The sequence below is a fragment of the Vicugna pacos genome, chromosome 6 (assembly GCF_048564905.1).
Source record: "Vicugna pacos chromosome 6, VicPac4, whole genome shotgun sequence".
NCBI lineage: Eukaryota > Metazoa > Chordata > Mammalia > Artiodactyla > Camelidae > Vicugna > Vicugna pacos.
Window position 1 is genome coordinate 40060131 of NC_132992.1, and position 27534 is coordinate 40087664.

Here is a 27534-nt window from a genome sequence, read left to right on the forward strand (position 1 = left end):
AGTTTCCCAGCTTAATTTAACATATATTAAAAATGAGATGAGCTACTATAAGCTGTCATGTCAAGATTTGTAAGGAATAACTCTTCTAGCCAGGATATGGAAGAGGGCTTTAATTGTTAAATCATAAACAAAAACTCAAAATCATTGGGTCTAAAGCCATTCTGTGTGAAGAAAAGTAGCTCCAGTAATACGTGCAAGTGTAATTGCATCATAGTTGGTGTTTATACCTTGACAGTCATCCACAGAACAGATTCTGTTTAAGGGTATGAAATATCTCAGACTTCCATTCTAAATGGAAGAAATGAAGCTCAAAGAAAAATTCTTGGCACTTCAAGAGGTAAATTGCCCCACACTTCTCCTTGATAATTGACAGCCTCGTTAGATGGATCTTGGAGTCTCTGTGAACTCATCTTAGGGGCATTGACCATTTTTTAATCATATTCATTTTTCCTTTGGTTCTCTATGATTTGAACTCTTCTATCCTGTTATAGGTTGTTCAACTATTCTTCCCTACTATGACTTTGAGAATTCTGCTTCCCACCATGGCCTGGAATGTGATATTTTTCCTCATGTCTTAGCTCAACTAAGTCTTTTATCTCCAGGGTTAAAGTATCATAGAGATCTGCTAAAATTAAACATCATCACTTTAAGTTAAAATGTGTAATGTAGAGGCTTAATTGCCTTTAGGAGTTTTCTTGTTTGCAATTCTTAGACAACCACAATCTATTTTAAAATGAAGTAATCTCAGAAGACTTTGGTCAAAGCATGCCTTTCAAGAATATTTATCCTGCCACAGCTCAGGAAGTGCTTTGAATGCCACCATTCACACCTTACCACCCAAATTGGCAACCTGAGGTGTTTGTCACCACTGGCCAAGGGCCTCTGCTTTCTACCAGGACATCAACTCTCTTTCAAGATTTCTCCTGAGATTGTTCATGAGCCTTCACTCAACAAGCCATTCATTCATTCATTCATTCAACACACAGTTTTCTAACATTGGGGATCCAATTATGAACAAAAAAGAGGAGGTCCCTGCCCTTGTGGAATTTACATTTCAATGAGATATGGATCAGAAAAAGCAAGCATGCAAATAAGCAAAAAAATCATTTATTCAAACATTCTTGTAAGATATATTAAACATTAGGAAGGAAATAAATAAGATCTGTAAAAGAGAATAATAGGAGATACCTATCTCCTATTCATCAGGGAAGGAAGTAATATTTAAACAAAGACCTAAAGGATATGAAGGTGACAGCCATGTGAAGAAGGAAAAAGGAAAATTCTATGGAGAGGGAACAGCATGAGAAGGAGCTAGGTTCAGTCAAGGAATCAAAAGAAGCTTCATATAGCTGCAATATATGAGCAAGAGTGAGAGACACTCAGGAGGAGTGATAGACAGTGAGTGCCAGACAAGGCAGGCCTGTGAAGACTCTGGTACCCAAGGAGAGATGTATATGCACCACACTGGTTGAGGCTGAAGTCATAGCTTTCCTTTAAATGGATTTTGAGCATTGTATCTAATATCTACCATTGTGTTATCAGTAAGGGGGAAATACAGAATAATGGAAATATAAAATAATAATATCATAATTTGTTGAAATTTGTCTGCTTTGGACAGAGCAATGTTTAGGAGTCCTTTTTATGACTGGTCGTTTGGCTTAGGAGTTAGTTGTAGTTCATTTTTTCACTCTGGTCCTAAAATAGAGAGCAGAAAGAGATAAGCAAAAATGAGGAGAAAGCAGGAGGATATAATTTTGTTTAACTTATCTCTTACTTAGAATAGTAGTATGCCTGATGGGTAGGAATCAGTCCTTGGAAGAGAAAAAAATATGTATCTGTATTTTTTTCAGATATAGTAACAGTGAGCTAGTGAGCATTTTCAGGAATAATTAAGCAGAAAATCCACCTTTATAAGCTCTAAGAAGCAGTGATGATCAATCTATATAGTAACAAAGATAATATAAATGTGTGGGAATTACTGTTGCAAAGTTTTGTGCAAATGTGTGTGTGTAGGGGGGTGGCTCTGTCACAGATTTATGAGAAAATAGCCCCAGTAGCTCTTTTTAATACTTGGTGAACTTGTAGAAAGGAGGAAAGAATTATTGGGTATTGTCTTAATCTGTTTGGACTTCTGTAACACAATACCATAGACTAGGTGGCTTATAAATATCAGAAATTTATTTCTTACAATTTTGGAGGCTGGAAAGTGTAAGATCAAAATGCTGGCCGATTCAGGCTCTGATGAGGGCCTACTTCCTGGATCACTGTGTCCTCACATGTCAAAAGGGCAAGGGAACTTTCCTGGGTCTCTTTTATAAGGGCACTAATCCCATTCGTGAGGGCTCCACCCTCGTGACCGAATCACTTACCAAAGGCCCCACCTCCTAATACCACCACATTGAGGGCTAGGTTTCAACATATGAATTTGGGGGGTGGGGGAGGGACACAAATGTTTAGTCTATAGCAGATATGTTTTGAGTTTTAGTTTGGGTTCTAGAGTTTCAGTTTTGAGCATATTGCAACTTCTACCTACAAAAGAATTTTAAGTCAAGATTTTATTTAAAAACATTCCATTTTGAGTTTTTAGTAACCATTCTTCACACTCATCATACACACTTGCTTTTTTCCCTTGATCTTTCCCTTGCTTTTATTCTCTTCATCCCACTTTCCTCCTGTTGGGTCTCCTTTCTGGTTGACAAGATAAGCTAACTTCTGCAGCTCTGCAGTCTTCTCTGGCTGTACAAATTGAGGCTCCATATGAAATCCAGCTTCACATCTCCTGCCTGATATCCAAATCCTTGGGAGCAGGCCAGGATGCATCTTAGGTGTAGATGAGGGAGGTGGACGCTCAAATTTGGGAGTCTTTTGCAGGCCTTCTTTACCCCTGCTTTGAAAATAGATTTTTAACTATTAGCCTTTCTTAAAATGATTTTGTAGATTATGCATTTCAGTCTTTATGTGAAGAATATTGAAAGTCATGAATTTGGAGATGTTAAGATATTAATGCCTGTGAATATTTGATATGAATTAGTATGTCAGATTTTTTTCTAATTCAACAGCTAGCAAAAGTAGGAACGAGGATAGTGTGGACAAAGATAGTGGGAGCTTTTGTGTGGAGACTATTACATAGGACTTTGAGATTTACTAGAATATTCTTATCTAGCTTTTGGAGTCCTTGTGTCATTTGTAGTAAGCATCTTCTGCTTTCATTAGAATTTCCCAATTAGACACTATTATCTGCTTTTACATTTTTATTATGACTTTAGTAAATTGATTAATAACCAATATATTGAAATGTAAAGGGTTTTTCCTAGAAAATTATTTTTGTATTTCCTACTAATATGGTTTTAAATAAAGTATCTGTTGTAAGTTTTAAAATTACTTCTGATTTTCTTTCTTTTCTTCATCTTCAAATAGTTCTCATTTATCAGTGAATCACATCTCAGTATAATATCTAGATAAAATGTATTTTTTCTCCTTTTAAATACTTTTATATTCTCATCTGTTTTTATGGCATGTTACTGCATGTCTCCAGAGGCACACAGCATTTTTATTTTCAAGTAAATTTATATTAGTTACAGTCTCCAGCTGTTTTAGATATAGGATCATTTCCTGTCGGTACTGTTTCCAGGACAATTCTTTTTTCTCCTCACAAAAATGAAAAATGTAATTTAACAAAGACATCCTATAATTGCCTTCATATCTAGCAAGGTATCTAGCAATCTAAATACTTACTTTATTTAAAACATCTGTCTACATAATATCTCGTGATTGTCCAGGGCCATATCATCCTTGGGAAAAGCAGCTGCTGCCATTTTTATTTAATTTATAAGGAACCATCAAAAAGGCCTCCTTAATATCAAATCTCTGCCACTATGTCATGTGTAAGATTTTTTTTTTAAATGAGAACAGCTTACCTTTTTGGTACTTGCAATTAGTTTAATTGGGTGTGTTTTTTTTTCAAATTAGTAAAGACAATTGTTTTGAAAAATCACTGTGGAAATATTCTGCAAGAATAGTAAGCTTTTGTTATATATATCAAAGTATCATAATAAAAATGGCAGCATGCTCCTCTACTCTTATAACTAGCCTTACATTGGGATCACATTTTAATTGTCACGGTTTTTTTTAAGAGTTATTTGTCTGTAGCACATTTTCCTTTCATTTATAATGAAAAAGTAAAGTCTTTTTATTGTGAAGTCGGCCTGTTGATTAGAACAATCAGTTGATAGGTTCTTGTTATTTTTCAAAAATGCATGAGAAAGATGGCAGCTTCTATAAAAGCTCTTTGTCTTGGGGGTGATAACTGAATGTTGCTTATAGAGGAACCCATTTGTAAACTCTATTGTGCAAGATCCTTGGAGCCTAAGATAAAGTGTTTAACTATTAATAGATTGTATCAATTTAAGCTCAATTGAATGCCAAAAACAACAGACACCCAGGTTTACAATAGTATGTGTAAATGAGAAAGTTTACCTTTTCCAGGAATGTAATCAAAATATTCCTTTTTGGAACACTAAGAGTATGAAAGGGAAATGATTATGGTTCCCTACTGACATTCTGTTATGATTGACAGGAAAAACCAACATGCGTGCCACCTGAGACATCTTGTTCAGGAACTTTCTGGAGGGTAGTAAATTGGTGTTGGCACAAACACAAAAAAATAAAATGACTTGATTCAGCACTTTTCAATTCTAAATCCCCAAACACTAAAGAAAGAAGTAAATATTCATCAAATGATCAAAATTTATATTGATTTTTATTCTACATTAGCAGCTCAAAGTCGAGATTCTTGACAGGGTGGATGTCGGTTTGAATGATTCTCTTTGAAATGAGGATATAGGCACTGAGCTGAGTGCTACCGTGCATTCCTGAACCATAGGCCCTGATTATCAGAACCCTAGGAGGCTAAATTTTTAAAAGAACAGTATAAAGGCACAGTTGTTCAGTTCTGTTTTGATAACTAAATTGTTATTATTAGTATGTAAAGTAATTCTTGTTGTTCCTGCTTCATTCCTTCCTTTCTATCACCAAGGACAACTATTTTATAGAATTTCAAAGGAACTGGAGTGCACATTGTAGTCATAGAGTTAATAGCAGCATTTGCCAACATAATTGTACTTGGGAAGGAACTGCCAGTCCTGCAGGGCAAGAGAAGCTAAGATTTTATCCTCACATTGTACGTCTTTAATTTTTAGTTTCTGCCAGAAAGTACATAAGGATTTGCTGTAGTGGAATTTGGAAGATGGGAATAAGGACACAGCCGTAGAATAGAACCACCGACTTGATGCCTGTGACCTTGTGCAGAGGTTTGCTAAGGAAAACATAATGGCAAAACATCGAAATTCTAATCATCCCTTCCAGTCCACACAGTGTAATCAGACTCCCTTCCCACCCTGGCTCATGACATAAAATGCTGAATTTTTAATGACTTTAACTACCTCCATTACAAAGAGGAGGAGGGTGGTGGTGGGTGAGGCTATCCACAGATGCAATTTGTGATATATTTGTTCTTTATGTTTGTTAGGTGAAGGTGGTGGTGTTGTTTTTAATAAACATCTCATCTACCATTAACATGGAGGAAGAAGACATTTTTCTTTACACACAAACAAATGCAGAAGAAATAATGAAAATAGCATTCATGTTAATCTTTCTGCTTTGTTTAAATGCTTACCATTTAACAAATATCATTAAGGATATAGCTTTAAAATTGAATTTCCTAAACATTACAGTGAATGGTTTTAATGGTTTGCAGATAGCATTGAGTCAATAAAAATAAAGATGACCTTTTAAAGATATAAATGTAATATTTTTTACTTAAATCAGTTATCTTTTGCAGTTGTTCTGATTTAATTATCCATGAATATTGATATAAATAAACCTTGGGAACCTAAGGCTAGGTTTTCTGGAGCTACCAATATGGTCATAGAAGTTTTATATCCTAATATATAAAGATTAGTATACAAAATAATCTTTGCTGAGTATAATATTAAAATAGCTTGGAGATTCTTGCTAAATTTTAGATATATATTTAATTTTTAATGGGAAAATATTTATATTTTTAAATACTTTTATAATTTTCTTATCCATTGATAAAAAGAATATTCGAACAAACTTACTAATTGTTTCTTAGGCAGCATTTTTGAAATGTGTATTGATCTTAGCCTTGAATAAATATTTTAGCTCCTATTATGTAGTATAATTTTCTATCATTCTGGGTTATATGTTCCCTAAGGGCAGGCACCGTGTCTGACCTAGATTTGTATCTTGTACAATGTCTTACACATAAGAGGCTCTCAAAACATATTTGCCAAATAAAGAAAGGAGGACCTTTAATCGACTTTACTCCAAACAGATACACTGCTCCTTAGTCTTGCGACTCCCCATCCCAGCTCTGCAGGAGGTGGCTTTGGTACTCTGCCCAGTCAGGCACACAGGACTGAAGAGGGATTCTTATCCTTTGTAATATTATTTGTATTTAGTTATAGCATAGCTCATCATGGACGTGTGATAAATGTCTTCAGAGCTCATTTCTGGACAGAGGAAATGCACTTTGAATTCAGTTCCAAAGATGAGTTATTTCAGGAAATTATGAACTGCCAACAGTGATAGCAAAAGCAAAAATGCACAAAATAACCGTGATCTTGGACAGGGGGAAACTGCTGTAGAGGTGACAAGTCTAAATCCTGGAATGAGTATTGGGAATTTTAATGAACCCTGAAAGTCCTTGTCAGAGCCTATGGGAGGTCTGGAGACCTGAAGGTGTTTCCAGAAGATTGAAGTAATCTGGGCCAGTTGCATGAGAGGGATACTATGGGCAGGTGAGAGGGGAGGCATAGTAAATATTTGTATAAGCAATAAGGAAAAGGGATATGACTAGAGATAGTGCATCAAAGGTTAAAAAAAATACTGTGTAGTAAGAGTAAGAAAAGATTCCCAAATAACAAAATTATCATCAGAAAAAGTACAGTTCCCCTCCATTGTATTGATGGATCCCCATAATCTTCCTGAGTTAGTGTGGACTCTTCCAAATACAAACTGTGAGATTACTGATGTCTCCTCTGAAAGCTCACATAACTCTTTTTTCAAATGGGAAATCAGATTTTATTAAGCTAAAACAAGTTCTTACCCAGAAGACTTAAAACTTCATTTCGAAATGGATCGTAAAGATTACCACATGATGACAATAGCTGAAATTTTCATTCTATAAGTGTGAGCCCATCGTGGTTAGTTTCTAATACAATATGTGCCATATAAGATCACTCTATTAGAGGAATAAAATATTTCTAAATGATGCTTGATATAAAGAAGCTCTTTTCCTTCTTCCTTTTTTTTTTCTAGAGAAAAATTATATATTTCAATAATTTTCTGTCAAAGAAAAAAGTATTGCCTTTCTAAGGGAGAATGAAGCCAACTATTTTAAAAATTAGCTGAGGCTACAGCCTTCAGACTGTTTTATTTTGTTCTACATTTAAAACCATTTTATATTTTCAAATTCAGTAAAATTTATTTTGCTAATTGGTAGAGAGTGCCTTTCACATAGCATGTGCTGTGCTCGGTGCTGGGGTACAAGCAATGAATACATAAATAAAAGTCCCTGCCCTCATGTGGCTTCCAGTTCACTGGGGGAAGATGACAGTACACAATAAGTAATGTATTTTGGCTAGATACGGTAAATGTGTATGCAAGAAGGTAAGGATTGCAGGGGGTGGGGGTCAGTTGAAGTATTAAGTAGATCAAAGAAGACCTGAATGAGAACATGACATTTCAGCAAAGACCTGAGGGAGGTTAGGGACCCAACTGTCATGCAAACAAGACCAGACACCCCTAGAGCATGCTCACCAGCCCTGCGGGAGCAGGTCAGGATAAATTGAGGACTGAGGATTCAAATGGGGAATGTGGACAAAAACCTAATTGGAGTGTATTCAAGAGAAAGTAGGAGAGGGACTGGACATAGTGAGTATAGGTAATGTATGTAAAAGTGATTTTGCTGTGATAGAGAAAGAGAAATGGGGCTTTAGTCAGAGGATAGATTGGTATCAATTGATATTTAGAGACTATTTTTCCTTACTATGGGAAAAACAACAGCATTTTGTGGGGGCTAATTTGCAATGCGAATAATAAAGTAGAGAGGAAAAACCTGATGCAGGAGAGAAGGCCAGTCTGCTGCTGCGGTAATCTTTGTGTAGATAAAAGGAGGTCTGGTGCATAAGTGAAGGGGATTGGTCTTAGAAATATGGACAGTTTCCACAGAAACAGGAGGGAAGGCAGAGAATATGGACTCAGATGCAAAGATGTGGGTAGATGTGGTGGGAAGCTATGAAGTGAGCAGGCAGACCTGCAATGGCATGAGTTAAGAGAGAGTAAAATTATTTTTTAAACATCCTCAGTATACTTAACCCAATGAGGGATGCTGGGATATGCAGTGATAGTGAAATAATTGTTATTTCTTAACTAAATCAGTGTTTTTTAGGGCAAGGATAAGGCATATGTTTATATGTAATTATAAAAGTGAGTATGTGTTTAATCCTTACAGATTGTTAGAATAACTGAAAATTGCCCCCTACCCCGCAGTTTATCATGGGCTAACTATTTTGTTATCAGACACAGTATCAGAGAGGGAAGTAGATGGCTGAGTAATTATTCAGGCCCTGGAGAAGATCATTTAATTTGGATCACCATATACCAAGCCAAATTTAAATAAAATATTTGAGAGCACTGTTTTGTGTTCTGAATAAATTATTAATTTGTAGTCTAAATTTGAAGAGGAGCATCTCTAGTGATTTAGACTATAGGTGCATATAAAATAAAAGGGGAAAACATGCTACAAATGAGAAGCAGCAAAGCAATTGTATTAAACCTCAGATGAGAAGGCAGTGTTTCTTACTTTATTATGTGTATTGTCTGCTAGGGTAGCAATGAAATACCACAACAGAAACTTATTTCTTGTAAGAGATTATAAATAAAGAGGTCCAGAATTAAGCCCAGGAACAACAACAACCAGTTCTGGAGGCTGAAAGTCCCAGATCAAAGTGTTGACAGGTTTGGTTTCTGGTGAGGCCTCTCTCCTTGCTTGCAAATGACTACCTTCTCATTGTGTCCTCACGTGGCCTTTTCTCCATAGGACCACTCTTTACCTTCTTATAAGGACACTAGTCCTATTGGATCAGGGCTGCACCCTTGTGATCTCATTAAACCTAATTACCTCTTTAAAGACCCTGTCTCCAAATACAGTCACATTAGGGTTTAATGTGACTTAAAGAGGACACAGTTGAGTCCATTACATTATGAATTAAATCATATGAATTAAAGAGGACACAGTTGAGTCCATTACATTAATGTTAAAGGCTTATAAGAGATATGAATTACTGAATCTCTTAGGTATTCTCCCTTCTGGTGTCATGGAAACTGTTGATTCCCTTCTCAGTGCAATGTTCTCAAAGTACACCAGAAGATAGGGATTTTGTAAGCATGTTTGGACTAATCCATCAGATAACTATGTTTCCATGACAGAAAAAGGGAGATGGAGGAAGACTGAGGCCATCACAGAAACAATGACATCTTCTGTTGGCACGTCATTGGATAGCCTTCAAGTTCCCTAACCTGACATCGTCCATAGTCTGTCCTCTTCTACCTTAGCCTCTTCGTCCAAATGGCCCCAAAGCTCCAGCCACTATTTTCTGAACATGCTACAGCTTTTCATGACTCTGGGCCTCTGAACAAATTAATTACTCTACCTATATAATATTCATCTGCTTCTTTACCTTGCAAAGTAATACCCATACTCCCAGATCTGGCTCAGATGCCACCCCTATCAAGCTTTTAATGCCCATTCCTCACCCTCAGGCAGTTAGTTGTTTTATTTCCCATCCTCCTTCGCAGTTGTTTCACACTTGTCGTTATCTGTTGACGTGGCTCTTTCCTCCACTGCACTGCAATCCCCTGAGAGAAGGGACTATGTTTTATTCTTCTTTGTACCCACAGTCCCTGGTGCAGTTCCTGACACATGATAAAGATTCAGTGAGTATATAAGTAATAAATGAAGGTACATATGAATGTACAGTTCATTCATTCAACAGTTATTTACAGAGTCCCTGTCATGTTCCAGATTCTGCCAAGGTGTTGGAAATACAAAATGGTAGAGGAGACAGAGAGACACAGTCCCTTTATGTAGCTTAGAGCCTGGAGACAGAGTCAGAAAAGGTGTAAGGCAGCAAATATAAGACTTTTAAATTGTGATATGTGCTCTGAAGGAAATTAACACTGTTCTGAAATGGAGGAAAATTGAGTGGATCTGCATTTGATAGAGTGGTCAGGGAAAGCCTCTCTGAGAAGTAACATGTCAGCTGAGAGCTAAAGGATGAGAAGACATTAGAAAGAGAATGTTTCAGAGAAAGGGAACAGTATGTGCAAAGGTCCTGAGACAGGAAAGAGCTTTTTAAAGAACTGGAAGAAGGCAAGCATGACAGGGGCATGGTGATCAAGAGGGAGACAAGTAGGAAATGAAGTCTGAGGTAGGCAGGAACTAAATCTAATGGGCTATGGAGGAAGGTTGTTTTGTAGGTCTGAATGCAATGTGAAACCAACTCATATCTTACAAGGACCACTCTGGTGCTGTAAGGGAAGAGATTGGAGGGGCAGGGATGGGCGAGGGGAGATATGTGTTAGAAGATGATTGCTGTGCTACAGAGGAGAGATGACGAAGGCTTAGACCAGTCTGGCAGCAGTGCAGACTGGGGAGACAGACAGACTGGAGACACATTTTGAAAGAGGAATCAACAGAATTTAGGGAGTAACTGGCTGTGGAAAAGAAAAGGAGTCAAGGATGACTTTCAGATTTCTGACCTAAGCAACAAATGGTGCCATTTATTTAAAGGGAAAGACCTAAGAACAGAAGATTTTGGTACAGGTGTTGAAGATGAAAATGGAGAGTGTTTTGAATAATTATGCCTAAAGTAAATTCAATTAACAGTGTCAGGCGGTTGATTGGATATATAAGTATGGTACTCAGAGGAGAGGATTAGAAGCCATTACTATATAGATGGCATTGAAAGCCATGGAAGAGAGTATAAATAAAGAGGTCCAGAATTAAGCCCAGGAACAACAACAACCAGTGATCCCAGATGTGATTCAAAAAGATCAATGAATTATCTATAAAATGGATTTGGGAATTATGGAGAAAGAGGGAGGGAGAGCGATTGAGTGCCCATCACAACTGGCCAGCTAAGGTGTAATGCAGACCTAGATGAGAATAAGTGAGAATGGATCCTTTCCTCTTCTCACATCGCCCATGGCATTCTCATTTCATCTCCTAACATCAGCCATTGCCTCTGGGTTTTTATTTCAGTTTTAATATTTCTACTTGCTTACTGAACATCTCATTTTTGGAATCACCTCGTACCTCAAACCAAAAGACTCAAATCTAGCTCACTTTCCTTCACTTGTACTGCTCTTTTTATATTCCTTCTCCCATTGATGGCACTGACCAGGAAGTTAGAGGTGGATCTGTCATTGAGCCTGTTCATTCTTGCTCCTTTTTGTTTTCCTTAATGAATAAGTTGCCAAACCCCATTGATTATACATCAGTAATATTATTTAATCTAAGTTTCCATTTGTAAAATATAGTCACTTTTAAAAGTGTCCACAGTTGTCATAGATGCTAATAAATAAAATTATTTTAATCAGAAATTCAGTGTTACTATTTTTTCTAAGAACTGTAGTTTCTTCAAATCTGTCTCCTAAAAATTTATCTTAGGACTAAGATACAGTGTGAGAAAAAGCTAAGACAGCTTGTGGAGAGATTTAGACTGGCAAAGCCATTCAACCTTAGCAGAAGAAGCTACTTTGGTTCTATTTTTATCATGACGTTTAGGAATGAATCACTGAAAGCAGAGATAGAAATAGAGATGGATAGGAAAGACTTGGACCATCTAATTCATCTCCTTGTTAGTACAAAGACTTTTCCTATGTCAAATGCCTATAAGATATTGTGCACTGAAAGTCTTAGATTACAACATTTCAATCATTTGTGTAAGGTGACTATTTTTTGAGTTGCTCTCTGCATTGTTCCATGTATCCCTGTCATATGAGAGGTGTTTCCCTTTGTACACAGAAATGGATCTGAAAGGAATGAACCTCAGTTATTTTTCCATAGTAATGATGAGTTTCTAATAAGTCGACCTCCCTCTTTATGTGCTTTCCGTGACCACTGGCACACATCTGGGAGATCTTTACCCAGAACAAGCAGTGGTCTAGCTTGCTACCTTAGGATGGTTAAAAACTAATGGGAACCTCTAGGGAACCTCTTGGCACCTAATGGTGTAGACTCATTATTTTAATAGGGTTTCCAGTAGAATACTTTGTATAGGATGATCTCCTCATTATCCCTTATAGCTTCCAGGAGGGAGAGGGTTAAGGGAGGTAGCATTTGGAAAGATGAATGTTTTCAAGTTTTTTGACTATTGTTCACTATCTCTCAGTGATCTCATATTTAATTACTTAAGAATATCGTATGCTCTTTGTTTTAATATTTTTTAAAAAATCTTTTTTTGGGGAGGGTAATTTATAGGCTTATTTATTCATTTATTTGTTTGTTTGTTTAATGGAGGCACTGGGGATTGAACCCAGGACCTTGTGCATGCTAAGCACACATTCTACCACTGAGCTATGCCTTCCCCCAGTATGCTATTTGAAAGATATATTCTGTTGTTTTTTTTATAACAATTGACTCCCTATATTCAATTTTATGGTCCATTAAAAATATTCTTAGGTCTGTAGGTAACATTTCTCCAAATTTTATGGTATCAGCAAGCCCCTGATTTGGGACTCTTCCATACTGCCATTAACATGTTCCACATCTTCTCTTTCACTATCCATTAATAAAGATGCTAAGTAACACTACATCTAGTATTTCCTTTGTGCCTTTCCACCAGCCACACCCCTTCTTCCCATACTGAATGTACTCCATGTAACATTATCCTTTGTTTATAGTGTTGGACGGAATTCGTAATCCAGTTGAATCTGTTCTTTTTCAAGCCAATTAGTTTGAGCCAGAAAAATTTACGAGAACCAATACATAGATTGCAGTTCTTAACTGATTTCTGAAATTTCAGTTATATGAATATAGTAATTTTAGCATTTTTAAAGTTCTTCCTCAGCTTCTAGAGCATTCGTAATTAGGTGCTTGTGGAAAGTAACAAAATACGAACTTGAGAATGGTTCGAGATCTTACATTTCCTTTACCGAGTCCTGCTTTGGCCTTTTAAGCAACTGTTCCTTTATAACACTTTCTCTTTCTTTCCATGGTTGAGTCTGTAAAACCAGAGACCAGGCAAAAGGCCTCGGTTGGCTCTGGACACGAAGAGTAGAAGGTCATGTCTGACTCTGCTTTTCCTACATGTTATAGAATTCTGGCAACATCCAATAGCTGACCCAGAACTGTTTTTCTTAGGAGGATAGATAATTGAAGTATAAAGAGGGAGCAGTTTTAAGGCTGTTCAGAAATGTTAATGGACATGTTTGGATTTAGTGAAGCGCACCAAAAGAAAATAAGAACTCCTTTGGTCCCCAGTGCACATGAACTCGGCTGTGCCCTCTCCCCTTCAACATGGGCAAGCATGCCACTGAGAAGACTTCATTCCCTGTCTCATCTGGTGTTCTAGGGAACTCTAAAGCCACAGGGATCACAACAGCTGCAATAAATAAAGAATCTATTCAATACATTTCCATGCCAAATATTATTCAGCATTCTTTTGGCCTTGGTTTGATAGAAAACAGCATGGTGAACTTACTACCTCTCCCTTTACTACAGCGAGCCCCAAGTAACTGTGAACGATTTAACAATTCAAACCTGCATGTAAGCACAATCGCTGTTCTCTCTGTTTTAAAATTATTAAGACAATAATACAGAGAACAAAAAAAAGTAATACAGGAAGTCTGTTGTCACTATTGAAGAGGTATTAGAATTAGTACTAGGCTTTTTTATTCTCCTCAGGGAAGATAACGAGAAACGTTTAGGGTATGTGTCCTTGCAAATGTATGGGTTGGAGGGGAAACCTTAAAAAAATAAATGTTACATATGTGGCAATATGAGGATGAATATTATTAAGGAGTATCACAGAATTTTTATGCAGAGTCTCATCAGACAGTATTACGATCTCAGGGATATTTTGTGATATTTACTGAGTCTTCTGAGAGTTCATTTATTCAGGTCATATTTTAAGCAACAACTTATAAGATTCAGATCTAAAGTTGAATTCTGTAATATGCCCAGATGATCCCATTAAATCCAACCTGAAAAGGAGCAGTATAATGATGTGAACAATTCCCGTTCTTTGAGTTGTTACACCTCACTTGAAATGCATTCCTTCTGGATTAAAACAGCAATTCCTCTTTGTTTCTCTCTCCAGGCTGAGGTTCAACTATGCTACCTGGAAGCACAAAGAGATGCTGTGGAGCAGATGTCCCTCAAGCTGTACAGCGAGCAGTACACCAGCAGCAGCAAGAGGAAAGAAGAGTTTGCTGATATGTCAAAAGTTCATTCAGTAGGAGGCAATGGGTAGGGAGCTCTTCTTTTTGTTGTTTTATTCTCACTAATCTCTACTTTTTCAATGGTTTTCCACCGGTAGGTGTTAGGCAGGTGTTTCCTCCCTAGGTAATAGACAAGAGACACTCAATAGACAAGGCATTTATGTTCTTTTCCATTCGTGCCAGAATTGAAGACTGTAGAGTTTATCAACCTGTCATCTAACCCAGAATTTCCTAGACTTTTCAAAGAAGCCTTGTGATTTTATATGTGTTTCTGTCACTGCACTGTGCTTATAGTGTTGATCTTTCTTCTTTGTCATTTTTTCCAGTGTATTTTCTCCTCTCTAAACTTCACCATTTATTTTAAAGTCTCTCTAAGCAACTTCTAAACACCAGAACCTCATTGGAAAGTTGGTAGAATGTAATTTTTCTAAAAAATATAGACGTTTAAAATTGTTTAGAGGTCATGGACTAACCAGTTAGCTTCACATGAAGTCAGTTGGAAGAAATGACCAACACGTATTGTCTATGGTACATGAAAAGACCCAGCAACTGCAGTGACCCACCAACAATTTCATTCAGCTTGGGACATATAGCTGTATTTATATACTACCCATGCTATTGAATAGCTAAGTTATACATTCAGATATTTGCAGATGACTTTAAAGTTATGCAGACTTTGTATATGTGAATATATATATATGTATTTAATATATATGGGATTTATAAAATATATATATATATATATATATATATATATATTTATTCTTTCCTGGCTCAATTTTAATATTTACTAGGTGATTACTAAAGAGTAAAAGAGTGTAATGAAATTTAATGATTTCATAGTTTTTATGACTTGACAATAATTATACTCATAATTATTAGGAAACAGTAACCTATTTCACTTTTATACTTGAACCATACAACAAGGAGGAAATCTGTTCCCCCAAGTTCCGTAACATGTTAATAGCACAGTATAAACCTATGGGATGTAACTCTATATTCCCTGAAAAGACAGGAGGAAAGAAGGCTTTTCATGCACTTATTTTCATTTATCTCTTAAGTGCTTACAGTTCTGATGTGCCTTAAAATCCTCATTCAAATTTGAGGATGAATTAAGAACATAGTTTACAAAATTCTGTCTTGTGGTATAACTTAGGGTCTAAGAATACAAGAAAAGAATCAGAGTCATAATTCTTTTTAGGAAATGGGAAAGGACGTTTCAAATTTTTAAATTTCCCTATCTGTATAATTTATTGCTCTGTTAAGAACATTCTTATACACAGACATGTTATGCATCTATATGGTTCATCTTACATGATTCAGAAGACATTTTTCACAAGAGGAAGAGCATAGCAGCAAACAAGAAAGAAAAGGTTAAATCTTGGAACTTGAACAATAAGCTCCTTTGAGGCCTTAATGTGCTTTAATTTCTCTAAATGCCTAAATAGTCTCTGGTGTACACACAACCACAAACTTGAGGTCACATTTTCATGTTTTCTAAAAACCCTGGGGATTGAGCGGGCACCACGTGCTTTTGACCTCAGATTCCAAGGGCCCAACTTGAGTACTTACTCTGGGCTCCACAAATCATAAATCTGCCCTGGGAATTGCTCGGTTAACAACAAGCATTGTTCTGTGAAGTGGGAGTAGGTGAACTTGCCTGATATCCTTTGTTTATGCTCCTTAGGGTGCTGAAGGCTGCGCATTGTGCAGAAATTTAAGAGTGTGCTAAAGAAAAGGAAGCTATTTAATACTAAGGACAAAAACCATATACTCTTTTCTATTTTCTGTTTACATACAGAAAACCATTGTTTGAGAAATGCATGTGGGTGAGGTTATCTGCAGTGTCCTGCCCCTAAGACTCTTTGCTCCCACAGTCAAATCCTTAATTCTGAAGCCTAAGAACACAGCCTTGTAAAATTATCTGCTCCAATGATACATAAACTTCACTAACGGTTCCTTTTGTTACATAGAATGAGCAATGTTTCTGCTAAGCAATTTGTGGGAATAGTGTGGACTTTCTAGGGTCTTCACTCCATGCAGATAGATAGCCAATCTACTAAAGAGAACATTAAGTTGGTGATACCATTTGTGTATTTTTATTTCCTCCCCATGCCTACATGCATGCTAAGAAGAGTATGTAGTTGAAAAAGGTAAAAGACTACTCCAGGGAAGACTCAGCTGCTAGATAAAATGGTGATCTTATATTTCTAAGAATTTTGCATAACCAAAATATTGTTTAGAAATGAATTTATAACCTTTCTGACTTGACAGAAAGGTGTGTATCAAGGTGATTTAACTATAAAATGTGCATTTAGCAGTCATGATGAGTATGTGTGGTGGGAAGATTTCCCTGAAAGTATGTGAGTCTGTGAGCTCTAGAAACAGAGTGTTTTTACCTGTGGGAGACATTTGACACTGGCTCCTGCATTGCTACATGGGAAACCATGGCTTCCTGGGGGGCATGCAATCTGTGAATCACTGGTGATTCTCAACGGGAAGCAGGTCAGTGCTTTTGATTCCTGCTGACTTAATTGAAAGCGTATAGATTGTTTTGTTCCTTTCATCAAATAAATATTCACTGAAGGCCTACTATGTGCATGGTACGATGTTTTGAGCAGTTTGTCAAGAACACTTATATTTTGTATATTTTATGAAGTATAACCATCTCTTTTTCTGACACCTCTTTCTATCAAGAGGTTTATCTGATTTCATCTTTTTCAATGAATTTCAAAACCTTGTTTCATTCATTAAGTAGCATCCTACTTCCTGTCAAGACTTAGTGTAGATTACAAACCATGTGTTTTGTTTAGCCTATAAATTCTAGAACTGGGGGGCAACAAGGCTGGGTTGCAGGCTTGTCCAGCCTCAACTCAGAACCCTGAGTCATGATGCAGTGGACAATCTGTAAAGTCACACTTTGCCTCTCTCTGAGAATTTCATTCAGACCCTTGATAAACATTTATCCCTCAAGTCACATGTGTGTGTTTTGTACTATATGCAATTTAAATTATGGTATTTTCCTACTATGGAGAAATGGAGGAGCTTAAGACAGTTTCATTAAAGCCACAAGGAAGTTTGGCAAAAACATTGCCAAGTAGGCTTAAGTGAAAAAAAAAATCAACTTCATTCATTAATTTGGCAAATACTATTAAATACTTCCTATATGAAGTACAGAGATTAAAAGAAAAAAAAGAAGTGGTCCCTGCCCTTAAGAGGCTCACAGTTTGGTAGGAGGAGCCAGATCTGTAAACAACATGGAATAAAGGATCACAAGTGCTGAGTTAGAAAACTGTTTGGAGTAGGGAGCAGGGCTCATGGAAGGCAGAGTCCAATTCTGACTATGGTGGGGGAGTTGGAGCAGGTTAGGAAAGACAACAGAGAGAGAGAGAGAGGACTCTGGAGATAATTTTCAAAAAAAGGCTAGGTCAGGGGAAGAGCTTTCCAATTTCATCTGAACAAACATTTATTGAGCACTTACAAAGACAGTTCTTGCCTTCATGAAATTTATAGTCTAGTAAGAGAGTGCAGCATTAAGCCAGTATTTCCCTGTATACAGAGAAAAAAGGGGAGCTCAGAGCAAACAACAGAGACTTCACAAGGCAGGGCTGTATCTGTTGTGTTCACTGCACTCTGCCCTGCATCCTGGAATGTGCTAGGTGCTCAGTAAATGAATGGATACATAAATGAATAACTACAACTGATCTGGGGCTCTGAGAGAAGGGGCAAAGGTCTGGAATCATCAGACTGCTTGCTGTTCCATGTAACTAGTGATCAGGGTGAAAAATTGGAAGGGTTGTGAAAAATAAGACGGGAAGAAAGTGAAGTCCTGATCCTAGAGTTCATGGTTCTTAACCAGGGTAGTGCATCAGGATCACCTACAGAGCTTTTAGGCTGAAAAATGACTGTCTATCTCACCTCACTGAAAATTCTAATTCAGTAGACAAGAATGGACCAAGATATATTATATTTAATACCCACTTCTAGTTGAGAACCATTGCTCTAGCGGTTTTCAGCAAGTGGTCCCTGGAGCAGCAGCATTAGTATCTCCTGGGAATTTGTTAGAAATGCAAATTCTGGGTGCAGAGGTACTAAATTGAAAAATCTGGTGATGGAGACCAGCAATATTTGTTTAATCTGTGTTTAAGTCCTCTGGGTGATTTTAATACTGCAGTTTGAGAAACACTGCTTTAGTCATTGAAGATTTTAGATTAGAAATTAATGGGGGATGGACTGGAGGCTAAAGCCAGAAAGAGCTGATAAACCTCAGGTGAGTGGAATAAGGGAGAGCAACTGATGCTCCAGTTGCTGGCTCAAGGAGGAGAAAGGAAATCAGAGGATTTGGGTTCAAATGACTTTTGTGTCTTTCAACACTTAATAATTACTGAGCCCATGAAGTGCAGGCTCTACTAGACACTGGAGATGCAGCGGCAAAGCGACATAAAGGGTGGCAGGTGCATGTAAATTAGGAACGCCTGCCCGGAGAAGCATCATGGAGGATGGCCCAGGGTCAGAAGTGACAACACAGTGCTTCCCACAGAGGAGGCAGTGTGCACAAACATCTAGACCAGTAGAGGATTCCAGCATGACTGGATTGGCAATTTTAAAACTCTTCTGGCAGCAGCCTGGAGAATACTTTGACATGGGCAAGACAAGACAGTGTTTGGTTGAGAGGCTACTCCAGACATCCAAGTGAGAAATAGTTAGGGCCTGAGCTAATAAGGCAGCAGTAATGGAAACTGAAAAAGGGAAGTTGAAGACAGGCCATGATCCCTGAGTGGATGGGGGACATTCAGGGAGGCAGGATTTGAGAACAGACCTCAACGTCACAGGCTTTTGCACTCTGGCAGATGGACATGCCATTCACCGAGTAGGGAATTCAGAGGAGGAACAGGAGATGGGGAAAAAGCTGAGTATTTGGGACATAGTTCCTTTTATGGTCTGTGGAACATCCACGTAGAAATGCCCTGGAAGCAGGTCTGGAGCTGAGGAATGTCTTTGGCTCCCTAGTCATCAACAAGGACAGTGTGGTAACTATGGGGTACTAAGGCTGAGAGAGGTAGGAGCTTACCTTGTGGTAGTCCATCTCCCCCACCCCCACCCCAGGTAGACATAATGTTATCTTTAAGAATACTTATTTTAAACTGTATGGCTAATAGGAACATTTTTATTTCAGTTAGACTCTTTCAGGCTGTATTATACAAGTATTCTTAAGTAAGAACTATACCATTGAAGACTCCAGGTGATGTCTTGATTGGCAGGGATGGAGGACTACAGTTGACTATTATTTTCTGTCTTAAAGCTGCCGATGGGAGCTTCTGATCCTGGTTATAAGAATGCATCATGTCTGGTCAGATTGCTTCAAACTACACAGTAAAATCTATTTTTAGGGATAATTATGCATTCACTCTGGTCTAATTTCTTAAAGGAGGAGAAAATGCATACTTGATTAAAATTAAAGATTGGAATTCAAGTTGACACTTTGCTACTTTTAAGCTGTGTGACCTTAATTGGGACACGTAACCTCCTCAGTATGCAATATTTCAGTCTGTTAAATGGGAATAGTTATCCCAGTCTATTTCCCATGCTTTTTATAGCATAGAACTACAATAATCAATAAGGAAATGTCTAAAATACCTGGAATGTAATAGGTATGTGAAAAATCAGTTAATAAAATATGCACTGAGCAACTACTGTGTTGCAGGGAGTGGTTTGAAGTACTAGGAATGAAAAAGATACAAAAGACTTAATCTCTACTGTCTAGTGAGGGAGAAAGACTCAAACACTCAGATACAACCTGATAAAACAATGGGAAAAATTCAAGACAGAATTATGAGGACACTTAAGAGGCCTGTCTAATCCAGTCTGGCTAGAAGGAGTCAGGGAGGTTTATGGGAGGAGGGAACATCTGAGCTGTCTTAAAAGATGCCTAGATACTAGCCATTAGAAAAAGTTTGGGCAGAGGGAGAGTGAGGACTTCAAATGTGTATAGAGGGTGTGTGTGTGTGTGTGTGTGTGCATGCGCGCACACACGCGTGCACGCAAAGGTTCACATGTGTGCATATTACATGTTACCATAAATAATAATAATTTGAAGTAGAAGGTCATGGAGATGTTTCCTGAACTCTGCTTCTTGAGATCAGAAAGGACTCTCAAGGGATCTCTTAGGGACGTCAGTTCTTGTGGTAAAGTTCTGGAAGATACTTAAGTCTCAGTCATATGCCATGCTTCCTCTGGCTGTGGGGGAATTTGGGCAGTGTCTACAGATGGATATGTAGTTGAGGTTTATGCTCTGTGTGTAAGAATATAAGAGTATTCACCCCTTATCATGTAAGGTTGTAGCATAAATTTTATTTTCAAATACAAACAGTATATATAGATTATTTTCAAGCACAACAGGCTAAACTAAATGAACTTTAATTAGACAAAAGGTTAAAAGTTTGGCAAGAAAGATGAGTCCATTTTCCTTTAGGGAAAGAAGTATCTCTGGATCGGTGTGAAAACATGCACAGAAATATATATATAAAACACTCCCAAAGAGAAATGATATTGACAGATGAAAACAAATAAACCACTGTTTAAAACATGGCTTGATTAAAGATCAAATTTGATCAAAGTTAATTAAGTAATAAGATACACTGAATGACTTTGACCACCTAAGAAAGGACATGATCACCCCTGGATTTCACTGTTATAGGGTGATCTTTCTGGTTTTCTGTTGAGCAAAAGGCTAAAAATATCTCTGTGCAGTTGGATGAACATTCATGCTCACTAATATTCTCTCTCTCTCTCTCTCTCTCTCACACACACACACACACACACAAAATGACCATTTTGAATTTCTGCTCAATAGGTTTTTTGCGAGCATTGCTAAAAGAAATTTTATGTGTGTGTGTGTGTGTGTGAGTGTGTGAGTGTGTGGCACCAGCCATAAAATGAAGTACTATCTCTTATGTGTGCCAATGTTGAGAACACTCTTGCAGATAAATCACTAGACAACCCAAAGAAACATTATTTCCACCATGCATTTTACCTTCTTCCCCAATGTTCAGGTCAGGTCCTTTTTGCTTCTTCCCTTGTACTCTGATATTATTAATAGTAAGATCACAACACAGTCTGCAGTCAAAGGAGCAAAAAGTGCCTGGCTACCTTCTGAAAAACTGATATTCTAGGCACTATGTGATTATTAAAATAGGTCTTTATGGGCTGGAAAAAAGTCTCAGCAGTAAGAATGTGTTCATTTGGGATCATGATATTATACTCTTCTGATGTGCAAATACAATAAACTAATTTTAGACCTAGACAGTTTTCCACTTCAGTAATCTAATGCTGTCCATGCCAAGAATCAACAAAGGGTGAACCAGAGGGGTAGTGGTGTAACTTCTGGGGAAGTATTATTTCCAAGTTAATGGTAAAGTCAATTAATTTTATATATATATATACATACACACACACACACACACACACACACACACACACACATATATCTCCTTTCCATCTTAACAATGATCAAACAATTTCTGTACTGCTTTGGAGAGTTTATGGAGCCTGTTGAAGAGGGAGAGGGGTACTTAATGGGGAAAATGAGACAGTACCTACGACAAATCTAATCTACCTCATTTTAACGTGCAGAGCATAATTCTTTTCTTTAAAATTTATTTCTTTATGCATTTCCCCATCTCTTTCACAAAGGATTTGAGTCAACTTACAAAAATATTTATAATAAAACAGAATAAATATTTGACTGAAGTAAGTTAGGCAAAAGTAAAATATGTATAAGAAAACAAATGCATATTCTGTTCGTGTCCTCAAGAAGAGCAAGGATTTGCTTCTCAGCTTTCTACACCCAAAGAAAAGAGTGAAATCTTACCCATCAGAAAATTCATAGTGTCCTAAGATTAAAAATAATATATATCAGCTTCTTTTGCCATTGAGTCCTGAAAGGAATTTCTCCTGTAGTTTTTTTAAGGAGAGGACAAGTGTCTATGATACTACATCTCTGTAAGAGAAACCAAATTCCTGAAGCAGTTTTAATGTAGGCTGCAGAAGTGATGTGAAAGCTTAATTCAGTAAGAGCAGTTCTATAGGTAATTAAAACCTTGTAGTCTGAGCATTGCACTCTCTGGCCGGGATGAGCATTGATGGAGGAGATAGATGAAGTCATCTTGGGAGAGGTCTCTTAATTCTGCTACCAGGTTTTTGTTAGGGATTGGGTGGCAGAGAGTTATTTCTAGGTTATTTACCTCATTCCCTAACTCTGAGGGTAAATATTCTCTGTTGCTTATTAAATCTTTGAAAACCAGGCCTACTCCAGGCCCAGGGTGGAGTACACCTATTACAAAAGGCTGAGCTGCCCAACCCTCACCAGCATGCCAAAAGTAAGTCTGCATCTGGTCCCCTCTAACACAGAGATGATGACATACGAAGGTTTATCTTTTTTTTTTTAAAACATCATCATGTCTTGTTTTGTCTTCGGAACTACAGTTCTCCCATTTGTGTTAGAATCGCTACTGATTCTAAATTCTTCAGAATGTTTTTCAGCTCTTTGGCTAGAACTTAGTCCACTGTATTGACTGAAAATCTAGAGACAGATTTGACTTTCTGGCAGCCTAACGGAATCCTCTAAATACATGCAGAAATTTACATTATTATTTCTAATTTTATGGCTAATCTTGGAAATTAGAATTTTTTTGCTTTATGGCTCTTAATAGCAAATGTTTATGGACAAACAGCCCATGGGTCCGTGAGAAAGTGGGGCCAGTCATTAACAAAACTGTAGGATTGATCTGACTTTTCTTAAGACATTTTCACATGTACATAGGTATATATGAGAACTGAGAAAATTACTGCTGGAAAGAACTCCGTATCCCTTTTTATTTATTAATGGCAAAGGCAGGCTGCTTTTCTCATGAGGAAGTGGCTCATGAATTTTCATTCAAAATAGTAAATTAGTGTCCACACTTTAATATGTTTAGAGTGAAAAGGGATTCTACATGCAACTGTGCATATCAGATTTCATGTCTGGAAAGCTAAATTTTATTCTTTAATGATATTATGATTGGGCTAGGTGCCACTCTCATATCTCCCTTCTGTGCTTACATGACACATGGGGTAGAAGATGACGGGAAATTCTAATCTAGTATTAGTATTTTACTTTAGTAAAATTTTTACACTATATTTTGAGAAAATTTTGTTCCCATTATCTTTGGTGTCTTTCTTGAAAACCAGAGGCAAACTTCCTTGAAAACCAGAGGCAAACTTCCTTGAGCAAATAATGTGAACAGTGAACACTTACTGAATATTTGGGGAACGAATCAATATGCTAAAGAAGCTGGGAAAATTGGATCATTTAACAGAAGTCCCAGTATAGACAAGCTGGTATTTCAGGAACTAATCTTGTGTTTTTGGATGTGTTGGTGTGAAATGAGCCATTAAGCATACAAAAGATGGGTTCTTAAATGCTCCAAAATATATATTACTCAGCCTTAGGTAGAAAAACTGCCAAGACTTTTTAGTGTTATCTTTTCTTCAACTAATAGTTGCTCTCTTTTGATGATTTCTTCACTTGGTGTCTGTTTTAATCAGAATTCCTTAGTGGGCCAAGCTGAAACCTCATATATTCACACACACCTCCCATTGATTTCACTTGGGTGAAACTTTATCTTTTAAGCAAAGTTTAAGTTGAAATGTTGAGTTAATGATGCTCACTTTAAATACCAAAGCCTGAATGCATTTATGTATTCAAACACTTAGCTGGTCAAACGTAACTCAGGGTTTAGAAGAAAGATCATTTCTTAAACTGTGCCAGCCTCACAAATAATATATTGCTATCCAACCTGCAGAAAAATGATATTAAACAAGCTTGTTAGTGTTTTATTTCTATGATGAAAGGCCCTGGAATCCTTTTTAAACCGTAATAACACAGATAAAATGGTGGACAAGATTTTGGGAAATACTTTTGGCAATTACCATAGTAGTTAACCCAAATTTAGAAATCCAACAATAAAGAAAAAAAAATTGCACGTCTGTTTTTCCATAGCCTTGTCTCTGTCTCTGTTAGAATTTCAGACTATGAAATAAACACATTCATAAATCTATGTTTGTGTTACAGAAACTGACATTGATTTAGAAGACTTTTTCTCCTCATAACATGATTGAGCTTTTAAAGTTCCTAAAATGGGAATATTATACCTACAATAGAATGTCCAACTCTTTCATTGTGAAACTGTCAGGTATATGGCAATTTAAAAGAGAAATATCCAAAGGAATAGCCTTTTGGTGATGTGTTTGATTTATAACACCTTCTTAGAATATTGTATGAGTTTGCTTTGTAACATTTTCATAGGATAAGTGCATTCATCGAGTATTGAAAAGGTATGCTTGGAGACCTTTTAACATCTAGGAGATTATATATTTGAGTGAATGAGTTGACATGAACCCAAGCACATTTACAAAGAAAATTGTGTAAGGAAAATCCCTCTGAAAGAGTAGTTCCCATACTCACAGCCCTTATGAGATCTGAACTACTTGCCACAATTTCAATCACTTCTCTCTCCAGGAGGGCGATTGTCACTAGGACTTCAAGAAAAGTACCTGGCTCTGAATTCAGCTGATTGAATCAGCATATTCTTCAAAGGGATATAGAACGATAAACTAGTTCTAGGCTACCCTTGATAAATTCACTTATCTGTGATCTTTTCTGTTTTCCAGTGTAGCAGCTGACCTTTTTCCTGGAAGACATCTTTTATAAGATCACTAGAATAACACTTGGCACACCTTGGCAGGCAATAGAAACATAAGAATGTAAACTACATCCTTTACCTAAGAATATTCCTGTTATAATGAGTACATTAAATTACAATCATTTCAGAACCTGTGGGTTGTCAGCTTTTGGTGCAAAGTCTGGTACATGATAAAAACTCAATAAATTCTTTCTTGTTTCTTTCTTTCCTCTCTTCTCCCCTTCTCTCCTTTCCTTCCTTCTTTCCTTTTGCTTTAGATTCCACAACTAAAGGTATTGATTCCAGAGCTGCTGGGCCCTCAAATTATAATTAATTTAATGTATTTATTAGTCACATCAGAAGTCATTTCAGAAAAAAACCAACAAAGAAATTCTAGTAATTTATTTCTGATTTGCTACAAAGTTATGTATTTGATTTCACTAAATTTGGAAAACTTTCAGGTCTTTTCTAAGCTGTGAATTTACATGGCCAAGAATCTGAAATCAGGCACAAATATTTTTTTAACAAGTTTTTGTCTTCAGTACTAGAACCTCATGAGAATTTGTTGTTTGGAAAACACTAGTGCTGATTCTACACTAATGAAACAAAATAGGAAACGAAGACATTTATCGTATCTAACAAGCTCAAGCCTAAATATTTTCAACTAGGATGAAAATAGACTAGACTGAAGGAAGGATGAGTATCTGTGTTAGGTTCATTCACCACTCCAGGTCTCCATTGTAGACTAACTGAGAAGGAGCCTGAGGTACATTTAACTAGAAGAAATGGCTTTTGTCTAAGTCCCTTGATAAAGGGAATAAGAAGGAACAGCTCAGTGGATATCAACACATGGTAAAAAGCTAGTAAAAAAGAGTTTCCATGGTTCTGAACATTTTATCATCCTGTGTATAGTTTTCGTTTATTTAAAATCCATTCATAAATTTCCTTTAATTTTTATAGAAGCAGGATGTGAAAGGAATGGGAAGGCAACTCATGTTAATTGAGAATCTACTGCATATAATCATTTCAAGTAAGCAACATCTCACCTTCAGAATGAATGCAGAAGCCTGTCTGCATTGCACTGGTTGCTTTGGTATTGGCACTTGGGGATGAGATCTTACTCTGTCACATACTGCTCTTCTGAAGTAATTCTTCCCCAGCTGAAAGTTTTGGGTTTCATTATCTGCATTCATTTGTCATCATTTACCAGGTACTATCGGGGCATTAGGGATGCAAAGATAAATCCATCCCTTGCCCTTGAATTCTTTAGTCACAATAAAAATTTCTTTTAAAATTATACACATACGGAAAAGAAAAGAGGCTTCCTTAGTGTCTCTTGCTGATTGATAATTTATGAGGCTTCCTAAAAACATACTTTCCAAAAGGTACCACAAGGAAAAAAACCTTGTTTTAAGATCAGGGTTCAGGCTCTTAAACACAATCCTTATAGCCTCTTCTGACAAATTAACATTCTCTTTAGGGAACAACCTCTTGGGATAAATGCTGTTTTACAAATTTCCTATTCTTCTTCTTTCTTTTGTCTAAGGTAGCATCCGAGTGTATAGGGGGCGTACATGACCTTGTGATTCTGGGGTGCCATGAGGCTCCTGGGTGCAGGCTGGCTGGATTCATTGAAATGGGCCTTTCCCTGGACATTATGAGGTTGCCCCACACAGAGGGCTGTGGCTGTGTTGTTATCTCTTGGTTTGGTCAGGAGATATTTCCTGCTAAGTCTCATCTCAGGCCTTCACTGGCCCAGCCAACTCACTGAGGTCTGGCTTCAAAGGCCTCCCTGGCTCTCATTGGGGGTCATTGTGTCTCTGTTGCCATGGCAATGCCTCTGTCAAGTTCACCAGCTGAACTCCCAGAAACCTCATGGGAGGGTGAGAGAACAGGGTAGCAATGGAAGTCCTGACCACAGCCCTCCAACTACAACATCCCCACTTCAGGTATTGTGAAAACATTGTTTAAGGCAATCTCCCAGACTGCCTAGCAGGAAATGCAGCTGACATCCATGGGCCTTTGGCTTTCTCTTTAGGTCTTAGGCCAGGAGAGCTGTGGACACACATCTAAGTACCTGCTCCTCTTGCCTTTATTTCCTTTCTATTCTCCAAATCCGTAGAGATGGAAAGGGTGAGCTTTTTCCTTCCTTTCACCTTTAGTTTTAATGTTCCCCTGGATATACTCTCTTATATAAGGTATTAGGAACCTATTCTCCTAAATTTGGGGATGGCATCCCACCGTTTAACCTTAGTGGTTAAAATGTGGAAAGATGCAAGGAGAG

At 37.3% G+C, this 27534-nt stretch overlaps 1 protein-coding gene and 1 long non-coding RNA gene across 6 annotated transcripts in view; one reads left to right on the forward strand and one right to left on the reverse strand.

Annotated features, from left to right (window-relative positions):
* Positions 1-27534, forward strand: part of AKAP6 (A-kinase anchoring protein 6) — a 567738-nt gene that overhangs the window by 362134 nt on the left and 178070 nt on the right. For all 5 annotated transcript variants that reach the window (XR_012073484.1, XR_012073483.1, XR_012073482.1 and 2 more), the window contains one exon: positions 14409-14557. Coding sequence is in view for 1 of the 5 variants with exons in the window: in XM_072962897.1 (XP_072818998.1) it covers positions 14409-14557 (149 nt within the window). In the remaining 4 variants the exon portion in view is untranslated. The remainder of the gene's footprint in view (positions 1-14408; positions 14558-27534) is intronic.
* LOC140696882 (uncharacterized) lies at positions 19791-26987 on the reverse strand. Its single transcript, XR_012073501.1, has 3 exons — positions 26830-26987; positions 26297-26410; positions 19791-19853 (listed from the first exon to the last, which is right to left on the reverse strand). It is a non-coding gene; the product is annotated as an uncharacterized lncRNA (long non-coding RNA).